At 49.4% G+C, this 22,308-nt stretch overlaps 1 protein-coding gene across 1 annotated transcript; it reads right to left on the bottom strand.

Moving 5' to 3' along the window:
* Window positions 1-4,084: 4,084 nt before the first annotated feature.
* Window positions 4,085-14,538, bottom strand: LPAR2 (lysophosphatidic acid receptor 2). The gene is made up of 3 exons (XM_037406101.1): window positions 14,174-14,538; window positions 9,277-10,019; window positions 4,085-5,559 (listed from the first exon to the last, which is right to left on the bottom strand). The coding sequence occupies exons 1-3, from the start codon at window positions 14,212-14,214 to the stop codon at window positions 5,258-5,260; spliced, it is 1,086 nt and encodes a 361-aa protein (XP_037261998.1). The 5' UTR covers window positions 14,215-14,538; the 3' UTR covers window positions 4,085-5,257.
* Window positions 14,539-22,308: the final 7,770 nt, after the last annotated feature.

Below are 22,308 nucleotides of genomic sequence, written 5' to 3' on the forward strand. Positions count from 1 at the left end.
CTTCCTGGCTGGTGGCACTGAAATCTAGATTAACCCATGACTATGAAACTTAGGAGGAAAAATACTCTCTTGCTACCTTTGGTTGGTCTTCCCACGTAGTGCTTGGGACATCATTTTGGACAAGATGGGGACACTTTGCAGCATTAGAGACATTACAAGCACATTCAAAAAGTCTTTCTGAGAAATCCTGGGCACACTTTTTTTTTTTCCAGTTTGCATTCCTTGCTTTCAGTGAGCAGGGAAAAACCTGGAGAGCAAGACCGGTTCTACCATGAAAAGGGTCAATGCAACTCAGCCAAACACTCCTTTCCAAGCACAAATCAGTGAAATGCTCTCCGTCACCATCACGGAAGAGGCCGAGGGGAGATTTACCAGGAAATAGGTGTGAAGAACTAAATAAGAGTTTTATTTTACCTGCTGGAAAATGCAGCCCCTCCTGACCTCATCCTTCTGGTGCCCACTGTATTCTCTGCGACAGGCACAGCGTAAGGACAAAACCTGGCCAAGACCACCAGCTGGAAGCAGCATCTTCCAGAAACCCTGCTTGAAGCTGGACTCCAGGATGCTACCAGCTCTCACATGAGACGAGACACAGGTTCTTCTTCCTTTTGCTCACAGAAGTTCCACTTCAATAGCGCGTGGGAGCACAGACTTGTGAAACCCAACTGCTGCTGCTGAACGTTGCGCTCTTTATAGCGAAGCTTTTCACAGAAATACCACAGGATGTAATTATTCCACCACCAGTGTGACCCTTCTTAAATTATCTTGGCTACACACGTGCCAATCCACTGCAGAGATACCAGGCTTCACTGCACGACTGCACTAACGCGTGTCCTAAGCCAGGAACTCACCCCACGAGAGCTTCGAGGTGCTCTGCCTTCTGCAGGGGGAGGCAATGCAAACGTGGTGGGCTCCAAAATTATCTGCCACTGGCATGCAGACCAGGGGCCCCAGGTGTCACACCAGGCATCCTCACACATTAAAAATAAACTCTCAGCCCCGATGTTCCAGCATTGCCCAAGACACAGGAAAGCACAACTGACTCCAGTAAGCTTAATTTTTGCAGTGGCTATGCTTACAGCGTCGCAGAAATTTTGATTTTCATTTTCCACAGCTCAGTAGGTCAGAGAGATGAAGAACTGAAGTTTAAAAACAAAGAAAAACCCACCATCACCAGCTTCCCTCTGTGAACCTCACTTTCCCCTTTGTTCTGTCTTTCCCCTTTCCACAGGTTGGGTTTTTTTTGTTGTTGGATTTTTTTTCTTTAATAAAATAAACCTTCAGACTCCATCGGTCCCCACAGTATTAGTCTCCAGTGCTACCCTCCCCCCCAAAAAACCCACACCAAAATCCATATTACTTTTGGCAGCAGCTTGCTTAAGGAATTCCAACCAGTCAGCAAGGCACGACCTCTCATTCCTGGAACCATACAGCCTATCTTTGATCAAGTTGTGTGTTCTCACTTGTCCTGCATTTGATCCCTTAAAAATAGTTCCTAGGTGTCTCTTCCTTCCTCCCACCTCACACAGTAAGTCTAGAACAATCTCACAAGCCTAAAAAAAAAACCCAACAAAACAAATCCCCTCCCCCCCAATTTCAGCACAATTTCCTCTTAAAAAAAATAAAAAATGTTGAAACCGGTAATGAACCTTCAAAGGCAGTTTCATACTGTGATTTTAAGGAAGAGCAGGGGGTCTTTGCAAACTGAAGGGAGGGATGTTGCCACATTTAAACTAGACACACCACAGGTTATGCATGATGAATTAAAACGCAAGCTATCCCACAAACCTGGCAGCATCCAGCTCTGGATACAGTGATAAAGTTTTATTTAAAATCTCCTAAACAGAACCGTGTAATCAGGTACCACCCCACCCTTTTCTGCAGCATCTTGTTTAGGACACAAAACTGCAAGTGCAACATGGGTCCTGCCTCCACGTAGTTCAACACAGCTTTGCGTTTCCAAATAAAACTAGGACGTAAAGTCACAGGGGATACCGAAGAGCCTAACCCCCTCTTTTTTTGTGATGCATGTTCTATAAATCCCATTTATGTCTCCCCATCTTCTGTGCTGGGAGGGCTGTTAAAATCCCCCTCCTATCTCTTCTGCCTCATCGATTCACCAGTTCTTTTCAAATCTCACGGAAAACAGCACTTTCCAGGCTAGCTCCTAATTTCCTGCTCTCTCATCTATTACAGCCAGCTGGAAACAACTAGAAATCCGCAGGTCCCAAGTCACTCAGGAAGAAAAATCTCGCTGAAGAATTCCAGGCAAGCCGCCTCCATTCCTGATGGGTGCCAGGCATCACTCAGACAAGCTCCACTAAAGGTTTGGGACTTTCTTTCTCCTCCTTACACTAATTAATTTCTATTTACCTTTGGGAAACCATGGATGAAACTGCATTTGTACGTTCAGGTCCCATCATTCAACAGAATCCGTTTTTATACAGGAGTATTGACGTGTTCCAGGTAGTCAGGATATTCTGCCTAGTACCAGCTGGTCACATCCCTGCTATACAGGTGGGTACCAACTGGTCACATCCCTGATACACAGATGGAAAAATCAAGGTTGTGTATGACCGTTCTTTCATATTTATACCACTTTGACAGGCTAAATTTAAATAAGTCATCTAAAACGGGGGGGGGGGGGGCGAGGAAACCCCTCGGAGGCAATCCTCTCTACATGGTGGTCATAAAGCATCACGAGCCTGTTGTCAATGACTTGAATTCTACCTGTGTGGCGGGTACTTACACAAAAGCTCTTGTCAGAGTGGGATGGCATCGCTGGAAGGCGGCTCGACAAGCAGCCAGCAGAAGGCTGAGGTCAGCCGAGTTACCAGATCCCTCGGGGAAGAACGTGTGCAGCTTATTAAAGGCCCAACTGGGCAGAAAAGCCAACTGCAGCTCTTTTAGGAGCCAAGTGTCATCTCACCCACTACAAAGATTCATTCACACCCAGATGCAGTCAATTCCTTACAGCCACCCCAATTAAATCCGACTGGTACTGGTCCCACCCCTAGGCAACACGAACTTTCTTATTTCCTCCTTCCCTCTTTGTTAATAAAAGCAAACACACACCAGGCTCTGCTTTAATTGTAATCTCAGCTTTGCCTGAAGTAGGGCTCGCGTGCCTGCTGCTTTGGGGATATTCAGGAAAGCAGAAAGCAGCGACCTAAGTTTGTTCTGCCCCAGCTCCACCACTCCCAGTAACAGCTCTCCAGGTGTTCACCAATTTCAGCCTTCCTCCAGCTCCTGCTAATTCGCCCCCTGCTTCCACCGCAGTGTGTGCCTGTAACAGTGTTTTCCAGGGAAAACTCTCTAGTATTCTAGCAACTAGTCATCTTCTTTGGCAATAAAAAAATAAAGCGAAGCCTCCTCTTAGCCCTACCACCTGGTAGGCCTTACATGCACAACCTTTCCCCACGCCAGCCAAGCCTGTTTGTGAGCAGTGGACCAAGGCTGTCGTCTTGCCCCCAGCTCTGGCTGAAAATTACTTCCTCCAGCTCTTGCTGGTCTTTCTGGAGGCTCTAACCCCTCCAGACACACACACTCCTGCCAGATGCTCTCAGAGGCAGCCTGCCTAGAAGGCAGACCAGTAGCAGGGCCACCACACAGCAAGTCATGAGGGATGCGAGCGTGAAGGGCAGCATCCCTCCCCTCCCAGCACCGCAACACACAACTGGAGGCTGTTACTTTTCCCAGGGCTTCGGGAGATGGGAAAAATGCCAAGTCCTCTCTTCTAAAACCCAGGACAAAACATTTATTCCAAAAGTCTCTGGGACACAGAGATGGGAACCATATTCCAAGACTGTTTGAGTCAATCCATGGGACTGTCACCTTAACGGTCACTTCCTACGTTTTGCAAGAAAAAGTCCATACACACGCATTTGAGTAACAATGCCTCCCGTACATTGTCTTCTCTGCAAAGCCAGCTGAGGCGATCAGGCAGGATCAGAACAGGGCTGTTGTATAAAAAAAAAAAAAAAAAAAAAAAAAGCACCCTGAAATTATAAATTTAGACCATAATTCCAAAAACCTGCCTTATGTTAGCCTCTCTGCTCTGAGAGAAGCCCATGGAAAACTAAACTCTGGATTTTCGGACTGTCACAGGCACTTTCACACTGTTAACAGTTTAACAGCTTGAAGGTGAAGGAAACCTGGAGTATTTACGGTTCCTCAGCTGTGAATATTCTTCTGCCAGCAGAGCCTCTGCCCTCCAGCCATGGCCTTGCAATCAGGAGCGACAGTTTACATCCCATATCAGATGCAGCCAACGGACTTACCCACAAAACTAAATCCTACGTCCGCTAATATTAATTAGCGCCGCTAAGTTCTTAGGGTGCTTTGCCGAGAGAAAGGCGACATACGGACAGACTGTTAACACGTTATTTGAGCAGTTGAGTATTAAGGTACAAACTGCACATTAAAACCTAAGGCAAAATACTGATTGCCTTGGAATCTAACCTAAACCTGTCCCAAAGGGTTTTCAGCGAGTAGAAAGATGGTTTAATGGGAACATGACTCACTCCACATTTATGAATAGGCAATGAACTTGTGAATACCACATGGTATCACTTAGCAGAACACAAACACAACTGCAACTGGTTACAGCACCGCTCTCCGTTTTAGGAAAGAATTAGGTGCTTCTCAGACATCCTCCAAAACCCCGGAATACTTTGAAATTCAGTCACACACACTTAGGAAAGCAGGAATCTGCTTCTCAGGAAGCAATTCCAAACAGATTCCTCTCAGAAGAGGATTTAAGAAGAATATGATTTCTGAAGTGGGTGGAACACAACCTGGATAAGGCTCTCTGGGGAAACACTAAAGCTCTGTTTAGGAAACAACGCGTAAAGCTGAAGAGCTTTGGCTCTTTGGAGCACGCTGCCACTGGAACGATTCTTTCTGAAGGCGGTAATACTGAAGTACCAAGAAAATACTTTGCTTGTTGAGAGATCACACAAGATTCCCGTTGCACAGAGCTTGCTTCCAGATGCTGCTAAATTAAATCAACTTTGCATTAGAAACAGCAGTCTTTAATAAGAATACTACTCAAAGTATGTTTGTCCTAAACAACGCGCCATCCAGCAGTTCCTTAAAAGCATCTTGTCCTTTATCGATGACAAGTATTTTATAGAAATATTTATGCTTGAGCATGTAAAAGTCTCCGCTGCTTTAGAAGCAGGTCACTCTTCGCCTCTGCTCTTCTGCTGGGAAAGCAGCCGCCATTCAGCACCGCGCTCGTCTTGCTGACTGAGCGCTAAATAGAGGAATCCACAGTAAAGTGCCCGTTCTGAGAAAGTGTTCTGCGGTCCGTGGTGTTCAACTTCACCGCCGTGGGGGTGTATTTGGAATTCCTGTAACAGACAAAGCAGAGGATCCTCCGGAAGGTGCTACGCATCTCGTTGTCCCTGTAAGAGTAGACTATCGCGTTTATCAACGAGTTGATCTCTGCCAGCAAAAGGACATATTTCTCCACCGCTAGAACGTTGCAGCTCTTGCAGCCCAAGCCATCCAGGAGGAGCACAACTTGCCCTGGAGTCCAGCAGATAACAAAAGCACCTGGGGAGAGAAGAACCCCCATTAGAGAAAAAACACGTTCCTGGCCGTGCCCCGTCACTCACCACAAAGATGCTCAGCGGAATCACTGGTGGTTTATCTTGTGAAAAAAGTTAAAGGCGGAGGAAAAAAGCCCACTAGTAGTTTCACCCTATAGTTTTGCTTTGGAAGAAGACCAAGGATTCAACCAGCAAATATTAAAAATGGAGGCACTGGGTTGTCCTCCCCTTCCCCCCGCCCCATTCACTCAGAAGAACTTTTCCCTCCAAGAACTTTCACTCCCCTCCCCTCGCCCCCACCACGCCATTTACAGAGCGAAGACAAAGCGGTCACATTTCCTATTTACGTGCCACTCCCTCCAAAAAGGGGAACAGGCTATAAAATTAGGGAAGAGCCAGAGTAAAGCATCTTAAATGAAATAATCACTGTTCATACAGTTTCTGGGGGTTTAACAGGGTGAGTTTGGAAGTGTCCTGGCCAACACACAACTGTTGAAGTCCCCCTCGAGCAGAAAATAGCCACGCAACAGGCTGGCCAGTGCCCGGACAGAGCTGGCCAGACTCCACCACCAATTCAGTCGGGCAAGGCTACGCTCTTGCCACCACCTGCAAAGCTCTTTGGCAAAAAGGCTAATTGCTGTTTCGCATGACGGAGTGGGAGGTGCCCGCAGCTCCTAAAACCCTTCTTACAGTCGTGATTTTAAGGCTGACGTAAATGGAGCACTCGCCCATCAGTGCTCCTGGAGTTCGTACATAAGGTTGTATCTTCAAGCGCACGAACTGCACCCTGCTGCGTCTTCTGGGAAAGGGTGGTCAAGGCGACAACTTGCTGGGAACCTCGTAACTACACCCTTTACTGAAAAACATCAGGAAAAGGACAACATCCAGAGGAGCAGCACCAAACCCAAGAGGCTGAATTTAGAGCTGTCGTTGAGTGAAATGCCCCACCAGTGAACACAGGGACACCTGGGAGGGATCTCCTGGGTTTCCAGGGGTGTTCCCCCACTGATTTCAGGCCACTGCATTGTGTAACCCTTTTAATTTAAGTAAATCATGCTCCCAGGTGGTCAGCACAGCAGCCACCGCATCTGGGCCAAGCAGCTCTCCCCCGCGCTTGTGGACATGACTTCACTCCCTTTAAATTTAGCAAATACACAAAACAGATTCCTGGTTGTCATGAAGGGAGGTCCAATACTTCTATCTTGAGTGAGCCTGCAGGCAAGGGACCTCCTTGTTTAGTGAGGCACCTTTTTTTTTAGCCAGGTTTTCAACACCTACAAGGCAAGCCAGGTTCTCCGGAGACCAGCTCCCAGCAGCACAAAGTAAAGCCAGAGGAATATTCAAGATGAGACGGGGGAAAACCAAAAGGAGGTACCCAAGAGGTTCTCGGCCTTTGCCTGCAAATCCAGCTGATTTCCCTGCTCCTTAATGGAAGCACAAGTATTCAGAAAGAAGCCTGAACTCTTAATAATCTAACACAGCACGGTCACCAACGACTCAGCCCTGTGGTTTGGTCATCATCACATCTTGTGTCACTCAACTGGTCTGTGGGAAAACCTCCTCCCGGTTTCCAGATGTACCTTGGCCTTATTACTGGTTTCCAAGTCAGCTCCTAGACCTGTTCTTAACGCCCAACACCTGCAGGATTATCAGCCACAACTACACAACGACCTTGCCTTGCGATGGAGTGGCCCACAGAAAGCTTCTACCACGCCCTCGCCTTCCTCGCACGCTCACCAGCAGCTACACCCTCTGATGCATAAGGCGCAAAGTATTCCTCTGTGCAGAGTCCAAGTTTGCAGAAGGCTGGGGAACGAGGGTGGAGAAGGAATTACACCAGGGCTTTCATGGGGAGGGGAAAAAAAACCCGCTGCAGTCTCAACTTTACGCTGAATCTGAAAGGAAAGGCAGTTTTCTGCCCAGGTTGAGCAATTCCCTCCCTCGCTCCCTTTGGTGCAAGGGACCCACGCGGAACGACGGCTGCTTCTCTCCAACGCTGCCCTGCAGAGGAAGGGGAGAAGCCCTACAGGTTACAGAAGTCCTCCTGTGTCTTCCTCAGCTTTCCACATCAGGCTCCTCCCCACTGTCCATCCGCAGATGCCAATCCCAATTCCCCGCGAAGCCACAGCAGCTCTTCTGAGCCTCCTCTCACCCAAGTTTTTAACTCGCCCAAGGCAGAAGACAAAGCAGGCAGGCCAGGTCAGGAGGGGGGACATCGAGAAGCAAGGCATCTCCCAAATCGAGCCGAGGCACCAGGCGTGAATCCCATTTTCCTTCTTGCCCAGCATCCCCATCCTGCCCACCCTCTCCCAGCTGATGCTGTGAAGTCCCATAAAGTCAATCAGCCCTGCTGACACCTTGGGGCGACCCCACTGGTACTGTTCAGGAAGGGGGCAACAAAACAACTCCTCTCCACCCCACGGGCTGTGCAAAACATGCAAAGTAAATCATTCTTCAGCCCCCCTGACCCTCTGTGCAGCATCTGATCAGCTCCAAGGCACCAACAAACTCCCAGCTGCACGCAAGAGATGGAGAGATTGCGAGGCAGGGAAGGCGACGTCACAGGAAAGGCAGGAATAGGCAGAAAACTCTGGTTTCGATGCTCGCAAGTTACAACAGGACCCGGCAAGCCGGCGTGCCCCTGAGCAGGGACACACCAAGCAGCCTGACAGCCCCCCACCCCCACACCACTCCCCTCCCCTGCTGAGCCCCACTGCCAGCAGGGGTTTGCAAGGGAGTAGTCTTTGTCTGCAGCTCCGAGGTTTCCCTGACGGAGCAAATTCTGTGCTTATCAGGAAAGATTTGCAAGCAAGGGGTTGTGACCGTGAGCCCAGAGTCGAGCTGGGTTGCGGGAGATTTGAGTACGTTGATTTATTGCGCTTTATAGAAAGGTTGTTAGACCATTAAAGCACGAAGCAAAAGCAGATGAAAGAAATCACGGAGCGGCGAGGCTGTCGGAAGCACAGTGCCTGCGCCAGCCTCCGCCATTAGAGGCACAGCACTGGGCAGAATCCAAATATATCCAAATCAAGTGAGATATCCTGGAAAGTCGGAGCCTCAGCGCCAACCACTTCCAGTTACCGATCGGCCTCTATTAGCACTACAGACTGCGGATGCAGACAGATGACGGGGCTGTTAGCGCTTTGCCGGAGATCCTATGCTGATGGAGAGCAGCTTGAACAATGAGCTGAGGCCTCCCAAGGATGTATCTACCCGAGCAGATTCAGACCCAGCACTGAGCTGCTCAAAAAACCAAAGCCTGAGCAGAGTTCAGTGCCTGGTTCCAGTAAGCAGTAAGGAATTTGACCACAATTCCCTCATTCTTCCCCCCATCACCTCATAATATTTGTCCCAAGCCCCTCACAGCTCTTTGATAAAGGATGCGCCAAGCGCTGCCTCTTGATGGAGGCCTGATTATAGCTGCTAATTCCACGCTGCACTTCTAGGGAGGGAGCACGAGAGCCGCTCCTGTCCCCGAAGCCACTGCACTTCGGGCAGTTGGCTATAACCTTCCTGCAGAGTCCTGAAGCTCTCGAGTTCCTCGGCAGCCAAACCAAACCACACCACCACCACCAGCAGCAGCTTCGGAGACCAGGGAAGCAGAGCATGACTTCCCATCGCTGTCCCGAGCACATTCACACACACCCCCAACCCACCCACTCCCAACCCGGGACGGGGGACCAAAGCGTTATTTAGATCGGCCAGAGCAAGGTGGACTTACTTAGGATAATAGTGACTGTCTTGACAAGGCTGATCATGGTCTCCTTGTAGCGGGGGTGGAAGCTAGTGTGCTTAGACATCCGTGTCATCTTCCTTTTGACGTAGATGAAGATGTGCGTGTACACGACCACCATGATCAGGAAGATGACCAGGTTGGAGATGGCCCAGAAGGTCAGGTAGCTCCTGCTGTAGAGCGGTGCCATGCTGGAGCACTTCTCCAGAGCACAGAGGCAGTGCCAGCCGTAGGACGGGATGAGCCCCAGGAGCAGGGCCGTGACCCAAATACAGAAGATGAGGATCATCACGCGCTGGTTGGACATTTTGCTGTGTAACTGCATAGTGAACACGGTCTGGTGCCTTTCCACAGCAATTGCCAGCAGGTTCACCACAGAGGCTGTCAAACTGGTGTCCAGCAAGCTCTGACGGATGAACCAGGTCTTCAGGGAGAGCTCTGCTGTCCGGGGCCCCGTGTGGAACATGAGAAACATGTAGGCGATGCCAGCAAAGAGGTCGGCCGCTGCCAGGTTCCCCAGCAGGTAGTAGATGGGGTAGTGGAAGCGCCGGTTGATGATGATGGCAGTGATGACCAGCAGGTTGGTCAGGAGCACAATGACACTCACCGTCAGGCCCAGGGCAACCACCAGCACATCCTTCGTCCTCCAGTACGTGGTCAGCTCTTTGCGGCTGTTGTTGTAGAAGAACCCCACGGTCTCATTGTAAAAACAGTGCTTCATCGCTGCTGTCCTAAAGAGGGGTGACAGTATTATTAGCTTGTTGTCCCCGTGTGTGTGTCCCCCCCCCTACACACACAACTGTTGCCAGCCAGGGAGATACTGAGCAGCATTACAATAATGCCTCTGACACAGATGGAGGTGGAGAGGAGCTTGGAAGACATGAACAGCCCCATGAGCAACAGGAAACCACTTTTGTACTCAACAGAGACCTACACACGTCTCACGGGCCAAGTCCTTAGCGATCAGTCCTCAAAGCCGTGCCGAGGATGCAGCAAAACCTTGAACATCCATGGGAGGAGTTAAGGTTTGCCAGATCTGATAAGATATTCTCCCTGCCGGGCCCACGCAGCTTCGTGGGGACAACAGACAAAACTACCGATGTCGCCCCAGATGTCCTGCTTCAGAAACATAAAAACAAAGCCACAGCAAAGAAGGTTTATCGGTCAATCACTAAACAACGTGCTGGTGAAGCCTATGAGCCTCTGCAGCTGCTGCAGTCCCCAGGACTGCTGCTTCTGCTTCAGTGAGCGCACGCACCTCATCTTCCCTGGGTAGTTTCATTGCTTAAAGGCCACCACAACACACAAGCCGCTTCTGAACGCTGCCCTACGCACAGCAATCCTTCCAAAGCAGGGCAGTACTTCCCAAACTTTGCCAAGAGGCACAAAGCACGTAGAGCAGGGCAGAAACAAACCCCCTCAGCCCGGGAAAATAAACAGCAGCAAGAAGGCAGCACGTTCAACCATGGGGCTGGATCTCTGGAAGGGCTGGATCATCTGGAACCCCTGCAGTGCTTCGATGAGAGAACAGCGCGTGGGTCAGCACCCAGAGCATCACCCGGTCAGGCGCCTGTGCAACGAGGGAAGCAACTCCCCTCTTCCCTTTCCAGGAATGGAACAAGACTCCAGTTCCAATTTCAAATTCCACAAAAAAACCAAAATTCCAGTTCAAAACTCATTGAACTCGCTGGAAGAAATCGATAGGAAAAGACATTTAAACCTCCAGAAGGGCTGTTCACATTGCTTTGACACGCTGGGCATTGCTGAGAGCAAGACCAGACAAGCCACTCGCCTGGATCACAACATCATTAATTTTCAGAGCCTGTATCCCTTTAGTAATCGAACTTCCTATCCTGTTGACAGCCAAACATGAAGCAGCAGGTCAAGCTGAAGGATATTTCACCTTACAGAGTCAGAATACAAACCTGGTAATTGAATGGGTGTCAACTGTGTTACTCGCCCATTAAAAAAAAAAACCCACACATGAAAAAAAACGCAACACAAACGCAAGGGATAAGAAGCAGCCCAGTCACTACGCCCCACAGCAGACGCAGCAGATGTTCGTGTTCCTTTACTAACCAAGAGCTTGGAAATCTCAGCTCAGGGCTGGCTGCGGTCCCCGCTGGGATGGGCAAACCCAGCCCGGAGCCTCGTTTCTTGCAGCACTTTGAGGTGCCGAAAAATGACACAGTTTTTCCCTACCCTGGTGCGTTCTGCACATGAAGTCACTGGTTCTCCCTGTCCCCTCGCGAGCAAACCCATCATCCTGACTTATGTGCAGAACATGAGAAGAGTGCTGTCCTCTTCAGGCAGGGAGAAAACCCAACGTGCCTGAATTACAATTAATTTTAATTACCCCCGAAACCAACACACAGCTCAGGGGGGCTCATTAGTTCCATGTTCTTCCACTCGCTAGGCAGAAAAGTTTTCTGGGACCGCGCTGTTTTCCAGGATGCTTCAAGCAGGAACTCCCAGCGTAGCAGCAAGGCTGCTGTTAGGAAGCCAGGCCAGCTTATTATGGGCTGCACCGCACCCACCTCTGCCCGCACACACGCAGAGTTGTGCAAACAAGGGGGCTGAGCCAGGAAAGCCTATCATACCTGCAGCTGAACTTTTGATCTCTGCTGCTTAATGAGCTCTGTTAGCAGTTTGCTTTGGCATATGGCTGTGTCTACCACGAGGCAAGAAAGCTGCACAACCGAACTCACTCTAAAATCTGCTGAATAGGGAAATGTTATTTTTTACAAATATTATTGGGGAAAAAAAAAAAAAAGGAAAAACAAGGCAGAGGAGGAATCAACCTGCCCCAGAGGACAGAGGTTACTACTAGCCCTAGTAACAAGTACATCTTCCATCTCTTTCCAGGTCACAGGGTGTTTGGAGATTGAGCTGTTCAGGAGTCATGTGGTCCGAAAGCAACCAAGTGGGTTCTGCAGAGATACCACGTGGCAACGCAGCAGGTAACCGGGGATTTTGGGCTTGAACAGGGAAAAGCAATGGAAGAAGAAGGAAGGAAGGAAGGAAAGCCCAGGAACAGGACAGGACGAATACAACAGCTGCGAGTCACAGGCAGGTGGATGACCACCTTGGTAGGCTGCCTCTGGGGAGGCCCCAGAGCAAAGGCTAGGCCATTCTTCTGCAAGCTTTGGAACCATTTTTGAAAGCTTTAATCCCAAATCAAAAAGGCAAGTGTTGCTGAAGTTCAGTCAGTCACTTCACCCTTTTGAGATGGCATGCGGATGCCCAGGGAAGAAAGGGAGGAAGGAAAGAAGTTCAGGTGGTACCAGGGTTCAGAGACCACCACGTGAACAAGCACCTTTCAACTGCCATTTAACCCCCTTCACATGTTCGCTGCAGAGTAGCGTAAGTGTCATCCCCACCCCCACCCCCCCAAATTATAAAAGTTTAACTGATACAGTGGAGAATCATCATGGAACAGACTCATGCTGTACAAAGACAGCTCACGCTCTGCTTTTATTTTCCAGGAACATTCAAATACTCCAGTGAAATAACATGCTGATGGATCTTATTCCCAGTAATTTTCGAGCTGACACCAAGACAAATTTAATCCAGCTAAGTCTAGCTTTAAAATTGCCACTAAGTTACAGAGACCACTCTTATTCTGTTGCAAATATTAACAGATTCCACAGCTATGACAGCCCTCATAAGCTTCCTCCCGGCAAACTGAACTTTTTTAAAGCATGATACAAGTACTGGTTCAGTGGTACGTTTACTGGGGGAGGGGATGAGAGCTGTGTAAACTGTGTTCTGCATGTGCAACACTCAAATCTGGAGGAACAACCCTGCAGCATTAATAGCAATGACATCTGCCACGCTTCTTTGGGCAGGACCCACTTAGAGCTGCAGGGAAAAGCTGGAGGGTTGCAAATCCCTCCGGAAGGTGCGTGGGTTGCAAACCAAAGGTGTGCGATCCCATCAGTGGGGTGGGGTCCAGGGGGCCAGACAGGTTCGTGCTTGTGGCTGGCTCTAGGAGCTCGTGTGCCACTTCACCGTCGCCCTGCCATCCGAAAACGGCCCTTGGAGTTGGCAGCAAGGGCAGACAGTGCCACAGAGCAAAACTGAACGGGCAGCGCCCAAGAGGAACACCCTGCCCACAGCAGCCAGAAAGTCAGGCCGGTGCCATGATGCACAAAGGAGCTGGAGGAATCTATTGTTCAGTGTCCGAGCAACCCCCTTCCACTCCTCAGCAGGAGCTTACAAGATTTTCTTCCTTACCAGCCTTGTTTACTCGGTCAAACCAGATTCCAGTTACTTGCTGCAACAGTTCTGCAGCCCCTTTCCTCGAGCAATACGCAAACACAGCCTCTCCTCTCATCACGCTACCTCAAACTCTGCTCAAGGCTCTCCCCCTTAAAACCCGGCACAGCTTTTGAACTTTGGGAGGAACCACCAGGCAAAACGAGCGCCTAACAGGTTTTTTTCTCCTTGCCATCCCTCTTGCATACGCCATCTCCCTTCTTAATCAGTAAATTGCCGCCCAAGGTTCACGCTAAGTTCTTTCACGCAGCAAGTAAAGGTGCAAGTGTCCTCCCTTCCCTGTCGCCTCTTGCTTGCCAAAGTGGAAAATGCTAGTCAGCTCCTGGAGCTCGGGGAAGACATCCAGCACTTGCTCGCAAGCCGACGGCCAGCCGGTGTACAAGGGCAGAGGGATGAATGGCTGAATTTATGCTCCCACTAATCACCAACACAATCAGCGTTGATCAAGGCAGAACAATGGATCTAGAAGGGCTCACAGGGACTCAAATCCCAGCTGTTTCACCCCTGTGTCCCCTGCATGCAGATTTACACGGCCAAAAATTCCAACCACTGCTATATTTAAGCCATAAACACTACAAGCTTTTACTCCAAAGAAGAACGTTCTTACCTGAAAGCACAACCACTGCATCCAAACCTGACATTTAGCATTGGTCTCCCCACCACAGGAAACCAGGGCAGCTATCCAGCAAGGAGATCCCCATCTCTGGAGGGCAGAAGTGTTTTCCAAGCAAGGGGGAAAAAAAAAAAAAAAAAAAAAAAAAAAAGCCAAGTGCCTTACAGGAAAGTTTCAGACAAGCTTTACAGCCCCACAGCCCATCACGCACTGCTCCGCTCCGAAACACTGGCTCCTGGGAGGCAAGTTTGCAAGAGCTGGATGAGCCCGTCCCTCCTTGGGTCCTCCCCTAGGCGGGTCCTTCCAGGAGACCCAGGAGCTGTAACCCGAGTCCTCGCTGCCTTCATGGAGGCCAAAGCCACTTGCCAAGCACCTCCGGGTCTGGCTGGAACGGGTTAGACCCGATCTGCCAGCATCACCCCTGTGGACCAGCTCCTGCTGGCAAGAGCTCCAGCGAGGTGCTGGGTGGGGAAACTGGTGGTACCCCTTGGTCGCCCCCTGGCAAGGGCTCGCTCCTGCTCGCCCACTGCCCCAGAGCCTTTGCCCCACTATGGGAGGCGAGTGAATCCCCCGGATGACCCGGTGGGATCCTGCGATGGAGGGGCTGTCACCCCGTGGTACCAGAAACCGGCTCTCCGAGCCTGCGACGATGGCACCCACGTCCCAGGTGGGCTGTCAGGTCAGGAGCTCCCCCCCCCCCCCCCCCATCCACTGCAGCTGCCACACTTGCCCAGTGCACGGCAAGAAACCTTGACACGAGGAAGAAGCAGGGAGAGGGCGACGCTGTGAGACACGAGGGAAACTGAGGCACAGACCAGAGAGGATATTCCTGCTATAACTTGGTAAAACGCATCTGCTGGAATGAGAGCTCCCGTGTCAGTCCTGACACAGCTGAGATTATCTTACCTGCTGAGTACCGTCCAAATGCCAACAGCACACTTGGTGCTAACAGGCCACCGCTGTATAAATTATGAAGGAAAAAAAACAACCTGAACCGCCGAGTTTGCAACATCCATTCACTTTGATTTACACCCGCTGCTCTCGCCAAGGCCCCAGCAATTTCCATTCCACTCCGATTCCTACTCTCCCGCCCTCCTCCTACCATCATCTGTTTCCCAAGGAACAATGTTATCACTGCAACCCTAATCAGCTGCCAGTCAGATACAGCAGAGCTTGGCCGGGCCCGGCAGTGTTATGTAAAACAGGCAGGAGATTTACAGGGAGAGCACAGCACAAAGGGGGTCGAGATAGGGCCAGAGGTCCGAGGACACATTAACAGAGCAGGACAGGAGATAAACAGAAGCATGGCAAGAGTAACACTGGCCGAAGGGGATGAATAGGACAAGCTGAGATAGCAGCAGGGCAACTGCCCAGCCCCGCAAAAAAAAATATTGTACCAGGCTCCCTCAGTTGTACCCGCAGCCTCCAAAGACCAAAATTCATACCAGAAAGCTCACAAGGGCTACAAAAGCCATCTACCGTTACCACCTGCTTAACGAATCTGACTCCTGCAGCTTCAGGGCGGTGATGCCACCCACAAGGCAGGACCAGGCACAGGGGCCGTTCACAAGGTTTCCCTGGGCTTTTTTAGAAGCAAAATGTGCTAACAGGTACCCCAGAGCCCTTTCCGGGGGGGATCTGTATTTGAACAACTTTTGTTCAAAATTTTGAACAAAATTTGCTTTTGCGTAGCTGAGAGCCACCAAGAAGTCCCACCCTAACCCAGAGAGCCAGAAGCCCTTCCCGCAACTAGATTTTAGAACATTAGAGTTACAAGAAATCATTTCAGGTTCGACCCTTCCTCAAGTGACACGGGGCAGGCCTTCCCCCTTCCCATGAGGCATTTTTTACCCTTTTGGTTGCACGCTTCGGACCGAAGAGACCCAAGCCCCAGCTGCAACAAACAGCTCCCCCCCTTTGGCATGCTCCAGCACTTGTGCTGCCAGCAACGGATCTATCACCGATCCAACCCTCCACACCGGTGCACAAGTGCAACCCAGGTCCGAGAAACCGTTTGGCACCAGCGCTGGCTTCAGCAGGCTTCAGACAGTTACGAAGCGCAGATTGGGATGAGCAGCAGTCTAAAAAATACTTTTGATTCACTTGTTCCTTTAAGGTTTCAAACTGGCACTTGGCGAGTGCTTTAGAGGCAACGTTTTCAGAAAGAAACACTCAGAGCAATCAGGAGAACAGCCCAGCATAACTGGTTTCAACTGAAGTGTCAACAGTCCCATCACAATAGCTCAGCACGTCAGACAGACCCAGCTGACAAAGGCTCAGAAGCACTTTTGCAACTCGGTCCACACACACCGGAGTCGGGACAAAGGGGGATACAAGGAACATCAGACTGGGTCAGGCAAGCCTGTCACAAAAGGCATCTGCTTGCATATGGAGATGAGGGAATATTTCAGGTTTTAAAGTCCTGACCTTAGTAACAGCAATTTTTCTAGTCCCTTTGTCTAGAAGAAATATCATTTTACTTCTCTGCCTGACAGAAGATTAGGCGTCTGTTTGTTTTCAGGTCTGGGGGATACGTGAAAGAACCAAGACCCATTTAGTTCATCTCTACCCATACACACATGAGTTCGGGCTCGGCACACCCATTCAGGCTGCTACCTGCAAAGCCAAAAAATCATTGCACGCAAACCCCTCACATCAGCTCTTGCAACCATTTAACAATTTCTTAAAAACTGAGCTCAGACATCTTCTAGCAATGGTGCTTCGGGACAGAGTACCAGACACGGGCAAGGCCAAGGACCCGTGGTCCTCATCATGTCCAGCCCCTCTGTCTCCCTCCTTCCCCTGCAATCCCTTTGTGAGTTTTCCTGTTCCCCCAGCTCCGAAGGGGCTCGCAGGGTGCTGTGCAGCATCGCTCCCCCCCAGCAGAGTCACCGAGTAACCTGATCTTGATGCAGCCGGCAGATCTGATCGCATTCTGGTGCCCAGCAGAGATTTGGTAGAGAAACATTTCCAAAGACAACAGATGTTTGCCTCCCCTTTATTACACTTCTATTTTTCAAAGCCAAGTTAATTGTTTTAGTAGATTTTGCATTTTCAAACAAGCCTAAAGGCAATATTTTTCTTTAAATCCTGATAGCTGCGGCTGTTCCCATGGATGACAAGCCGAAGGTGTTTGGGTTTTGTTTTGTGGTTGGTTTTTTTGGTGGGGTTTTTTTGTGTGTAGTTTTTTTTTTTTTGCTGAGACCCTTCTCCTGGAATCCCAGGAATGTTAAAAACCTTCTGGAGGGAGTCATGTCATCATCTCCCCCTCTGAAGATCTCTGCAGAGAACCAGTGGCTCAAATTAACACTTCCTAAATCCCAACTGGCCTCGAGATTCCCAAAGCCCTCAGTGAGGAGCACTCCCTGGAGTACAACAAACCACCACCACCGTTCGTACAGCTTCAGTTAACAGCCACATCTTTCACTGGAAAGCAGTGTATACATCAGCGTTAAAAATCCAGGAATTTCATAACACCCACTGCTGCTGAAACGCAGCCAACTCTGAGGTGGAGCAGAGCTGGTTTTTTGCAAGCCTACAGCATCAAAGAATACTTTCCAACAAAGAGGTAGGGAAGAAATCTGTGCCCACAGCTGCCTTGCCTACAACAGGAATTTTCTTTTCCTCCAACGAGCTAGCAACCATCTACAATCAGCACTCCAGAACAAGTCACAAAGAACCTGGAAAATTCTTCTCTCCCCCCTTTCACCTTCCCGAGGCTCGCTCTGGCTGCACTGGGGCCATCAGAACTCAAGCATTTCCATATCATAGACCTTAAATCGAAGCGGGGAGACCACTGAAGCAAAACACAACATTGGATCCTGTCACCTTTGCCTTGTCAGACAAGATGGAAAAGCAGCTGGGAAAGAACGGTCATGGAACTCTCTCAAAGGCATCCAGGTCCTGGCGAAACAACGCTCTTACCTTCCCCAGGTAACTATCCTGGAATTTGGTGGGGTAACTTTCTTCTGCACAGTTACTGGCTATTCCAGCTCTCTCCAAGAGGAAAACATTTGTTCCGCAGCAGCGGAGAGAAAACAGGGGAGGGGAGGGAAGAGAGGGTTATTTGCAGCGGTGTTTTGTTTGGAGTCCGGACGGTCTGGGGGCCCCTCTGCTGCTGCTCCTCCTAATTCACACAGGAAGAAGGAGATTATCCTACCCAGAGACAAGCAATACCGAAGGCAGAAGCAGCAGTTCAGAGGCAGAATAGGTTGGCCCCCGAATGATGTCACGTCACTAGAAGCCACAGCGAGGTTAAAATCAAGTCGGGATGCTGTGTTGACAAAGCAGGACTCTGCCTCATCCTCGCCCAAAGATCATTTCATCTGGCACCTCGCACTATTGTCAATAAAAAAAAACAAAACTGGGTGGAAATTCCCTTCCTGTGAGCCACATGCCGGCAGCACTCGGCACGGTCTCCGCTTGCAAGGAGCCTGCACGCCGCCTTGCTCCAACGCCTCCCATCCTGGCTGGCACCCAGAAGTCTCCCCATCTTCTGGGTCCAGTCCCATTTCCCCCCCCCCCCCCCCCCCCATCACTGGAAAGCCCAGCAACTTCACAGGCACTCGACCTCTGTGTGCCTCAACCGCTGCTTTTATAGGGATTATTTAAAAAAAAAAACCAACAACCCCCACTTCCCCCCTCTCTCCATTTGGTTTAATGTCAGATGCCTGCAGCTTATGGCTGGAGAGTCATAAAAAGCATTTAACATGCCTTTCTGTTTAAGTCTAGCAAGAAAAAAACAAAACCAATTCAGAAAAGCCTCCAGCTACAGAATAAGCAGATGCAGTACAACTGCAGCTTTATCTTGAACAAGAGCATCAGAGACCGACATGCAGCTACTCTCCCAAGCAAGAAAAGGGAATATCTGCCCCTTTGAAGAAATGAGACTTTCTCCAGAGAGTTAGGCTTTGGGGCAGTCTTGGGCAAGCAAAATTCTCAGCAAGGTGGCTTTTTTCCCCCCAGTTCGGTGAAGATTTCAGCTCACGCCAGGGATGTTCCGTTGTGCCCACAACCACTTCATCGATGAACTGAACCACGCCGGCAAGTCTTTGCCTTTCTTCTCAAGAATCAGCTCCCACAAGAGCAAGGTCACGGGCAAAACACTTTAAACAAGCAAAAGGTCCGTTTGGCACAACCCTTCCTCTAGAACTTCCCCCAGCAAACCCCTGGAACACACTCCAGTGACCACCAGGCAGCCCTGCCTCAGTTCTACAGGGCTGCTCTGAGCACGGAGCCGTTCATCAGCCACCAAAACCATTTGGGTTTCGTTGCCTTCACCACCAGGGCCTGGATGCTCTCTGCCCATCGGTAAGCATGGGGTAACCCAAAGGATTTTGCTAGATCCAGGCTGCAGCCAGGCCCATAACGTTCGAGGTTTCCATTAGAAACAGCCTTTTCTACTTTTGTTTGCTTAATTCCTGAACATCTGATTATTTTTGGTGTTACTAGTTTCCTAACACCTCGAGCTTTTGGGCACATTCTTAGCAGGGGAAGAAAAAAATAATTTACTTCAGGTGCTTGTTTCCATGCCTTCCTCTGTTGCAAAGCAACAGGAAAGCTCTTGCTCCTTCTAATAAGGATATTCCCTTAAGTCGTTCTTGTAAAGGGCATAGGAAGGCTCTATGTTCATTTATTAAAAAGATTTATATTAAAAATACTACTCGCTTGAAGCCCATTTGTAAGAATCTACAAAACTGACCGTCCCCAGGGCCCTGGATGCCAAGTATCTGAAACTCGCTGTCTAAGCAAAGCCTGAATTACAGCCCTACGCATCTTTTTTTAAAATAAATGATAGAGGAGAGCAGCCAGTGCCCTGAAAGGATTCCAGCCACAAGCTGCAGGCCTGGGTGGGCAGATACACGCATTTGAGTCAGTTCATCCCAGGCTCTGCTTGAATGCCCCGAGGTGTAGATACCTACGGTACCAGCACCAGCTAAAGGATGGCAGCACCCTGTAACTCCGCACCTTTAACAAAGTGGTGTCTGAATTTCAGGTGTGGGAATTGATCTGCCTGGTTTACTCGCTCTCCCATCTTCTGTACGTTACAGCTACATTACTCCGTACATTCACAAAACCAAGACAATTAGAGAAGAATAAAACAAAAGCTGTTTGTCCGCAGCAGCGTGAACTCCCAGCAAGACATGCTGAAGATCTCACTTTTCACTACCTCATCTGATCTGCTAATTGACTGCAGAAAGACAGTTTTCAAAGCAAAATAAAACAAGAACATGGTAATACTGACTTATTTTGGACACCACAGTATTCCAGATGCGTTAAAGTTAACGTCCAAGGTATAGATAGGAAAAATTGTGTTCGCCACATAACAACACACGTAGCTGCTCCTGCTGCTAAACCACCCACTATGGTACAAGGCAACAATACAGCTCAGGAGGAGGAATAAGAGTGAATTTTGTATCTGCTGGTAACAGCAAGGCAGAACGTAACCGGCTATGCCAATTTTTGGCGATAACCAAGCAAGAAAGCATCCCACACAAGGGTGGCACTGATACCCCTGGCTCCAAAGGAGGAAAACTGCCCACCCAAACACAAGCCCAGGCTGGCAGCAGGAACACCACAGCTGCCACTTTAGAAACAGCTGCTTGTGGCTCCTTCTTGACCCAGGGAAAGGCCTTTCCTCCCTGCTCACATTTACCAACAGCTTAATTTACTCAGTGTACTCCAAGGATGCACAGAGGTGGCGGAGATGCAGCTTGCTGCGAGCACCTATACCCCAGCAGCTCCTTGCAAAACTGATAATCTGCAAAGGACCCCCCCATCTAGAAATCCCCTTCTCCCAAAGCTACCTAGCATCAGGATGGGTTTTCACAAAGGCTTCCACATTCACAGAGGTGCAGCCTGATAGTTGAACACTTCTCACCCTTGGAGAAGAGATTCTGCTAAGCATAAAAGCTTCTAGGAAAAAACCCGAACGACCAGCTCCCAGGAAACCAACAATAAATCCCACCAACCTCCCATGCTCCTCTACCAGAGCCCCAGGCTACAAGCAGCCCTGTCACCCCTGGCTTTATATTCTAGGGGATGCTGGTTCAAAGGCAAGCGATGAAGAAGTGCTAACGGTTCACAAGGAAACACCTGTGAATGAAGCCGCTTTCCAGCTAATAAATAGCCTGAACTGCCCTCTTTCACAAAAGTTCTTCTTCTGGGGATCAATTTAAGAAATACCTGACAGGTGTGTTTTAATCTCCTTTTAGCTTTTTCCAATTAGATAAGAACAACAGCACGGGACAGAAGTTAAAATGGGCAGGCAATTTAAAAACAAATAAATATGGAAAAACAGAAGGATGGGATCAAGAACTGGACCAAAGCCTCAGACTCCTTAAAAAATGTAATGCCTTTTGCCTTGCTCTACCTTGCTTTGTTAGAACAGCGTAAAAGTAATCCCTCAGCAGTCTCTGCTGGAAAAACCTGGAAAGTTTTCCCCTCGAGACTCCTGATACCTGCAGGTCTATTTGCTTTGATTTTTTTTGAGAAGAATAAAGACAAACTAAAGGGCTCCTTTTTTTTTTTTGAGGGTAGGAAATTTAGGGGGGAATTTGTCACTAGCCTGGTTGCAATTAAGCACTGGGTGATTAGCAAGTTATTAACTCTGCCTGGCTTTCCAAGCAAAAGGAATCTCTTGGTCCCTGCCTAAAATTATCAGGTGTTTGAATTTGCCTAATTCCATTCAGAGTCCAGGGAATGCAGCCCAGCTGAAATCTTCATTTGTGAAGACCCGGGGCATCTAATTTACTTAATGACAGGAGGAGTGAATGAAGCTCAGAAGCACAGCGACCGGCTGAGGTGAGCTGGTTGCTTTGTGCTCTGAATTCACATGGAATTCATGTTGGCTGATTGAAAAAAATAAATAATCTGGCCACGAGAAATTGGTTTTGTGGTTATCTGGCTGATAAAAGGTTTGGTGAGAGGGCTGGTGTGGCTTTGTGTACCCATCCCATGGACCGTGCTGCCGTCCTCCATGGCGCAGCTGTGAGCTGGAGGGTCTGCAACCATCTGTGTAAGGTGCTGTTGTGACAACGATCTCCTGTGCTCCTGCTTGGAGTTGGGAAATAAGGTTACCCCTCGTTAGTGCTTCACGGGGCTGTTGCCGTTCCTCTGCCGTACCTAAA

Source organism: Falco rusticolus, chromosome 13 (assembly GCF_015220075.1).
Source record: "Falco rusticolus isolate bFalRus1 chromosome 13, bFalRus1.pri, whole genome shotgun sequence".
Classification (NCBI taxonomy): Eukaryota; Metazoa; Chordata; class Aves; order Falconiformes; family Falconidae; genus Falco; species Falco rusticolus.